Source organism: Lissotriton vulgaris, chromosome 10 (genome assembly GCF_964263255.1).
Source record: "Lissotriton vulgaris chromosome 10, aLisVul1.2, whole genome shotgun sequence".
Lineage (NCBI taxonomy): Eukaryota > Metazoa > Chordata > Amphibia > Caudata > Salamandridae > Lissotriton > Lissotriton vulgaris.
Window position 1 is genome coordinate 452,566,175 of NC_141698.1, and position 8,255 is coordinate 452,574,429.

At 42.9% G+C, this 8,255-nt stretch overlaps 1 protein-coding gene across 4 annotated transcripts in view; it reads left to right on the forward strand.

Annotated features, from left to right (window-relative positions):
* The window catches only part of LOC147685394 (uncharacterized), a 374,955-nt gene extending 370,732 nt beyond the window's left edge, over positions 1 to 4,223 (forward strand). For 3 of the 4 annotated variants that reach the window (XM_086941307.1, XM_086941310.1, XM_086941309.1), the window contains exon 6: positions 3,480 to 4,223. In XM_086941307.1, coding sequence (XP_086797433.1) covers positions 3,480 to 3,652 — 173 coding nt within the window. In that variant the 3' untranslated portion in view covers positions 3,653 to 4,223. The remainder of the gene's footprint in view (positions 1 to 3,479) is intronic. The other variant, XM_086941308.1, reaches the window with a different exon arrangement.
* Positions 4,224 to 8,255: the final 4,032 nt, after the last annotated feature.

Consider the following 8,255-nt stretch of genomic DNA (forward strand, 5'->3'; position numbering starts at 1 on the left):
AAGGGTAGATTTCTGTGTTTTTGCAGCATTCCAAGAGGAGAACGTATCCACCTCCAGTGCTCCTTTTGTACACTACCTCTTCACTCCCTCTTTTGTTTTTGTGGTGATTGACAGTGCCCCAGGTGTTTGATTGGGAATGCGCCCTTTCTGAAGATTCGGGGTAGCGAGAGAGAGACAGGGTTGTCCAGCTCTGCTGGGATTTAGCCATGTGTCCACAAAGGGGTCTTGTGTGGCAGTGAGCACAATTCCTTCTGGTGGGACGTTTGCCTTGGAAGGGAGTAGCAAAGCAAATGGGCAGTGTTGGAAATGGCACTTCTCATGGGATTTCCCTCACACGTTTTTTCTGTTTCTTTTTTTCCTCCTGTTTTTTGCTGACTCTCTTTGCATGGCCTTAGGACTCTGGGCACTTTCCCACTGTAATGCAGTGTGAAAGTGTGCGCCCTTCCTGTACATACTAGGCAGTGGGGTGTACTTGATTGCTTTAGGTGCTGTACCTTTGAGGGCCCTGTAAAAAGGTACACCACATAACCAGGGCGGGTACTGATTGTGCCACCCACCAGAATAGCCTGTCAAATATGTATCAGGCCTGCCATTGCATGCCTGTGGGTATGCAGAAATTCCAGTTAACAACTCTCTTTATCACTGTTAAGGTCCCCATCCTAACCCTTTCGAGTCCCCCAGGTGTCATATGCTCTTTCTTTAAAACCAGGACAGAGTTTTCTAATCAATAGCACCCAATAATCATCTCATCATCGAAGGAAACTTTAACCTGGACATCCAACTTTCAACTACAGCACAGCCTATGCTCATAGCTTCGCTGATGACTCCCTACTTAAAACTGTCACTGTAACCATGCATAAACTGGGGAAACCATAATACTAAATACTTTTTTCTAACACTTTGTCACACCTTCTACCTCATATTGATCCTTCTCCCTCTGAGCATGCCATTGTTGACCTATCAGTTGATGTCCCACACCCCCCCTTCATTTCTACCCCACTTGTCTAAATGAAATTAGCCCACCACCTCTCTCCCTGCTTTCCTAGACTAAATTCCTAAACCAAATTACACAGATCCACTCCCCTACAACAGAATATATCATTCACAAAATTCAAACCGGTCCTCCAACAAGCTTTTCACTATCACTATTGTATGTACACATTCTCTCCAAAAGCATCGTGATCCCAACCACTAACTGCACTGCACATTTGATCCTCCAAAACACTTATTTGCACAGTTTATAAATGGCACAAAAGCCTTCTGAAAACCTGTGTATATACAAACAAGCCTTAGACTCGACATTTACTGCACTTGAGAATGTTAAATATGTCTGCTTCCTAAACCTTCATCACCTCTTTATCCAGGCTTACAACTACTGGCATGCACAATTATAAAGTGCTACCCTTTCCTACAACAACTATTTCTGCTTCTTCTCCCTCCACATCAAACGTTGCCACCAAATTGTCTTGAAAATGTCAGACAAACCCTGGAGACCCTATTAATCTCTCCACTACCCTACTGCCCTGCTACTCCCTCTTCTGCTCTTGCCAACTTTTCCCCCTACACCCCCTTGGAACTTTCTGTGTGCTTCTTTCAGTCCTCAAACCATAAACCTCTTGCTCTGACAGTCTGTCCTGTACAACAACTCCCTCCTACCTGGTAAGTTTCCCACATGATTTAAAACTACAGTGGTGCTACCCTTAATTAAAAAACATACAGGTTTAGCCTGTGTCTCTGCTCCCGTCCTTCACTAAAATACTTGAACTTATTGTCTTCAACCACCTGACCGGGTCCCACGTCCAACAATCTGCTCAGTAGCTTCCAGTCTGCTGAAACAACCCTCACATACACAGCTAACTTCATAGCATGTGCCTGCCACAGCCACCTACCACTAAACCATTCTTCTATAAAGATTTGCTGCATTTGACACCATTAAACATCCTACCTTACTTCACACCCTGTGGGCCCCTGGCATTACATGCCCTGTGGTGAGCTGCCTTTCCTCCTTCTTCTCTCTTATTGTGGACATCATGAGTCTTTCCTACCACCTTCCTGGGCCCATTCACTGGAATGCTCACCCACTGACCATCAGGGCAAGCCCACCAGTGCTGGATTTCAAAACAAAACGAAACTTCATGTGGCTTTGTATTGGAGCAGCTGAGATTACTTTGGCAGCCGCCTGGAAAAGGAGAGAAGCGCCGGCCATCTCCCTCTGGCACGCCGGCCTATGGAAATTACTCAGCCTGGAACACATGTCCGACATTTCAGAGATAACTATAAGAACTTTGAGTTCAAGTAGGGTCCTCTGGTCTCCTTTCTCTCACGAGGCCTCCCATCAGCCGTCTGCCCTTCCACCATTAGGGCCCTTCTTCTTTTTCAATTTTGAGTAGACTCTAATATCGTAGGTTAATACAACTGCCTGAATGTTGCCGCTACCACGGTAGGGGAGGCGGGTGGGAACAAGGGAGGGTTTTGGTTTTTGGTTGTTGTTGTTTTTTTTTAGTTTTCATTAAGTTCACTCTGAGGGGGAGGGTTATGTTATGACAGTATATCCACTGTGGGTAGTGCCTCCCAGCAGGGAGGCGTAGAAAAATGAATCTGGCAGAAAGAAGATGAATCTCATCTAGAGCTACTGTTAGTACTCTTTACTTAACAGTTTGAACTCCAAGCCCCGTTAGTATTAGAAGCTGTACCTTTCCAGTTAAGCCACTCTCAGTAACAGGGGTTGACTCTAAACTGGATAATATATCATGTGAATCATCTGTTGTTCTGCCACAGAATGCTTCTCCCCTGCAAGGGTTGTAGTGCGGGTATTGTTTCAGATTACTTGTTGAAAAATAAATAAAAATATCTTTGGAAAAAAAAAAAACGAAACTTTCATCTCTTGAAACTTTGAAGTCATGATAGTTAAACTTTGTCAAGGAGGGGCCTTACAGTGAATGACCTATTCTTATTTTCTTGTATACCACATGCTCTGAGGCAGCTGCTGTCTAAGCTGATATTTTGTAGATTCCTTTTTGAAGTACAGTATGAAGTAGTCTGTTTGCCATTAGTGTTTTCTGTTTTGTCAATAGCTTATGTAATATTTTCCAGAAACAACCTCATTGGTCTTGTATAACTTCAGTCAATCCATCCATTGTCCTGTGTAACGTAAGATGCACTTTGCGTAATGTACATCATTTCTGCTAGAAATACTCCTCACTGCCCAAATAAATAAACGGAATGGCAGTGCAGATTTTGTCCCAGTGTCTGCTCATTCAGGCCTAGATTGTTCAGCACTCTCCAGGGTCTGATCGGTGTGCCAGTGACATCTTGAGAAATTGCCACCCTAGCATTCTCTAAATATGATAGGAAAACATGCAGTGGCAAAGAATAAGAGAGAATCATAAATAACATGAAATATCAGAAAAAGTAGTATGATTCGTCGCTGTGGCTACATTTTATGTTTACTAAATATTTTTATTTTTGATCTTGCTCAGCAGGCGCAGGAGTGGCGTGGACCCCACACCGTGTGGAATTATGCCTCTGGGCTTGGGCGGTGGCTGAGAAGCTGTGCCCTGATGTTCTGGAGACCCTGGAGTCAAAGGCTGTTGAATGTGGTAATCACAATAGCACAGAGAAGCGCCCAGCAAAAAAAATAAGAACCAAGTGAAGAACACCTGTTTATCAGTGGTCAAACGCAGAATTGACTGTCTGAGTGGATGAAAACCACTCTGAAGCATCTAGTGCCTTCCTATGTCCTTCAGCATTTTAGCAGGCTCTACTGACGCATACTCTGAGTTTCTTTCATGGAGGATTCCCCTCTTCCTATGTTATACCCTAAACCCTTATACCTGCAACTCTATTATCTGGTACTTCATTCCACTGTTAAACCTAAATATTGGGAGAATAATGTGACTCGCTTACTTCTTCTTTTGTATATCATATTCACACTACTGGGTATATTGTACTGGCCAAAGTTAAATAATAGAATTTAAAGAACCTCCTGCACCATAAGGCTAGGATTGTGTTATTCTTTATACAACTTCTAGTTTGCCCCTTTTCTGGTTTTTAGATGCTATGATCCTCTTTTACCTTGCAGACAACGGATGCTTTCTAAGAGATTTAAAACCTAAGATTCAGAGCGGGCTGCCAAAAATAAGCAAGGAATGAATTGATCCTCTGCAACTTCCTTTAGTACTGTTTTTGTGACACTTTTTCTTAATAAAACAAGTTGAACACCTCTTCCTCTTCAGTGGTTAGTAATGTGAGAAGCTAATAGAGAATATCTAGCTGTTTGTATTGTGGAAGTGGATATTTTTTAAAGACACTGGTTTTGATCCCTATCGTTGATTGGTTTATGTGCTGAAATGAGTTTATATCAGACCTTGGTATGCTATTCCTTTGTGTGTTTTGACTTTATAGTTTTCTTATTATACGTGTCTGCCCTTTTTCCTTTTCACTGTCATTATTTTTTTTTGCATTTGATCAAGCACAACCTCGGCACCAAAATAGGTACCAGAGTTCTGTATGTAAAGTAAATTCCTTTATTTGCCATTGACGGTTCTCTTATATTGTTGGATTGTGCCACCACTATTCTGAGCTCAAACTTGTGAACAGATTGCTGTGGTGTCTGCTTACTATACCAAGGCCTCGCTTTGTGCAGCATTTGGAATGACATGCATTCCCTCCACTGTTGTGTGTACTGTATTGCTCGATTAGACATCAGACCATCACATTAAATAATCAGAGGCTCTTCCAAAATTCACAGTCGACAAAACTGTTATCCCTGCATGCTGTGAACCTGCCCTCCGGACTCAATCATTGCCACTTTCAATTAAAAACACCAGTCATTGACCCAATTCCAGTGTTTCTCTTGTTGCTGAGCTTCTGCTGTTCCAAATAGATTCACCTTTCCTAATTAAAATACAGCAACATCCACAGACTTCCACCTAACATCCTTCCTCAGACTTCCACCTAACATCCTTCCTCAGACTTCCACCTAACATCCTTCCTCAGACCTCCACCTAACATCCTTCCTCAGACCTCCACCTAACATCCTTCCTCAGACCTCCACCTGACATCCTTCCACAGACCTCCACTTAACATCCTTCCTCAGACCTCCACCTAACATCCTTCCTCAGACCTCCACCTAACATCCTTCCTCAGACCTCCACCTAACATCCTTCCTCAGACCTCCACCTAACATCCTTCCTCAGACCTCCACCTAACATCCTTCCTCAGACTTCCACCTAACATCCTTCCTCTGACCTTCACCTAACATCCTTCCTCTGACCTCCACCTAACATCCTTCCTCTGACCTCCACCTAACATTCTTCCTCAGACTTCCACCTAACATTCTTCCTCAGACCTCCACCTAACATCCTTCCTCAGACCTCCACCTAACATCCTTCCTCAGACCTCCACCTAACATCCTTCCTCAGACTTCCACCTAACATCCTTCCTCAGACCTCCACCTAACATCCTTCCTCAGACCTCCACCTAACATCCTTCCTTAGACTTCCACCTAACATCCTTCCTTAGACTTTCACCTAACATCCTTCCTTAGACTTCCACCTAACATCCTTCCTCAGACCTCCACCTAACATCCTTCCTCAGACCTCCACCTAACATCCTTCCTCCGACTTCCACCTAATATCCTTCCTCTGACTTCCACCTAACATCCTTCCACCTAACATCTAAGTGATTCTGAAGCTGAGATTAGGCTGTCACATAGTTAAACAAGCATTTGCAATGCAATCTGTCTCGCATTATTAAAGTTTGAGCTATTGGCATTTTAAGTAATGCAACACCAATATCTCAAACTTTAATAATGCGAGACCTATTGCATTGCAAATGCTTGTTTTTTATGGTTTTGGAGCTCCTGTCGGCCTTCATTATCCTTGCAACCAATGGAGCTGAAGTATTTCTTTTTTGTCAAATTCAAATAAGCTTTATTCGATTTATCAGAAAATCATAAAAGCGTGGAAGTACAATTTATACAGGAAATTTAAGAACAGTTTTCACATGAACAAAGTTACAAAAATAGATAAAACATTTCTCCAAAAATTAAAATCTACTGCAGTCATTTGGACGAAGGACCTCGTGTTACACTGATCAGTCGATATTGACATGTGTTACTTAACTCATTGAGTTTCTAAATTTCATCACTGACATTAAAAAGCGAGAAACAGCAAAGATAACATCCTCATCTTCTAACAGCAATAATTTCGAATATGCAGGTTTACATGTTCTTATCCCCCAGCGTTTAAGTAAGGGTAGAAGGAATAGTTTCCTCGGGCTGGTATACAGGTTACAAAAGAACATGATATGAATGTTACTTTGTGTTGAATGGTCATCGCATGGACATATTAGTTTCAATGAGGCCCAGTCATTCTGTTTCGGCAAAGTGACCATGCGGAAGAAAATCCCTAGGCGCAGCCTAGTCAAAAGCATGCGCGGGTAGGGTGCTATTTCAATCCCAAGGTAAAATTGTAGGCCTTCAGTAGGGGTAATTTGCTGATAACTCAGGGTTGTGCCTTTAAGTTTCTCTATGTCCCATCTTGCACTTTCTAGGTGTGTGATTAATAGTCAAGGTTTGTAGGGTCTCTGGTTCATCATAAAATTCAGGATATCCAATGTTAGAGAACATCGTTTGTACATATCGCAGCCACTTGACTTTTGCTGCACCATCCAAAGCCATGCAGTCTTTAATGAGGTTTCTATTCAATTTGCACTCCTCTGTGGTCCAAATCTTATGCCAAAGCAAACAGGGTGATATTTTTATAATGTCACTAAGGTATTTAACGCCGGTTTCAATGTGAGTCATAAAAGTTGACGTGGTTTTGAACACACCTAGTAAGTAACAAATGAAAATGTTCTTGCAAGTTTGTAATGAGGACACATTCTCGAAACCCCAAAGACCTGCGCCATATGTGACCGTGGCTATACACTTTGCCCGGTAGATCTGTAACATTTCTCTAATGGGTTTACCCCCAATTTTGCCTGCAAAGGTTCGTAGAGCACCTATGGCACGGCTGAAGGCGAGTTTCCTGGCTGACACTGCATGTTTCCACCTTCCCCACCTGTCAAAAACAATGCCCAGGTAGCAAAAAGTGTCTGTAATGGCAATCTTTTGCTGCTCCAGATATATTGAGCATGGTGGTCTGTTGTTCTTTTGGGAGCAGGACATAGAGAAAGTTTTAGAAATGTTCACCTTCAAGTTTCTTTTGCCCATGTGGGATGAAAATTCATTTACTGCTCTCTGCAAGCCTACTTTTGTCCTAGACATGATTGCCGCGTCATCGGCATATAAAAGAATGGGTACAGGCCTACCATTGACAGCCGGGTAATCGCTTGACAGAGTTATTAAGCTCTCAGCGATAGAATTTATGTAAAATGTGAAAAGCAAGGGCGCAAGTATGCAGCCTTGCCTCACCCCTCTGTTTATGGCGAATTTTTCTGAACATTGCCCCTGGGTCCCAAATCTTACTCTAGCCCCTGCATCTCTGTATAGTTCTTTAATAAATGTGAGAATAGTTGAGTCCACCCCGATGTCTTCCAATGTCGACCAGAGCAGCGCGTGGTCCACACAATCGAATGCGGAGCTGAGGTCGACAAAGGTAACAAATAGGTCCCCTTTTTTGGCCTGCGTGTACTTAGAGACTAATAGGGACAAGTTTAGACATTGCTCCAGTGTCCCTAGTCCCTTTCGGAACCCATATTGGAACTCCGAGATAACCTTTTTCTCTTCTTCCCAGTGTTGTATCCTCTTAAGGACAATCCTCCCTGCAACTTTCATAAGTCCGTCCAATAGCGATATTGGACGGTAACAAGCAGGGTCGTCCCTGTCCCCTTTTTTAAATATGGGGACTACGATCGCGTCCGACCAGGTGTTAATGAAACCGCATTTATTTCCCATATTCAATACATTGGTTAACAAAGGAACCCAGAAATCCGGTTTTGATTTATAGACGTCCACTGGGGTGTGGTCAGGGCCGGGGGCTTTGCCTAACGAACTTTCCCTAAGGGCATCTTCCACTTCTAGAGTGGTAAATACCAGTTCAATCGGGTAAGGGGGTGCTGGAGAGACAGTTAGCTGGTTATCCTGAATTATACTATCTGTAGGTGAAGTCACCTTGCGTGGGTTCGGGGCATTACCCTGGGTGTTGTTGGAATAAAGATTACCATAATGTTCTACCCAGAGCTCGGCCGTTATGGCTACTTCTACAGAATTATCTCTATCTTTTGAATTATAAACAGATCTTATGACTTTC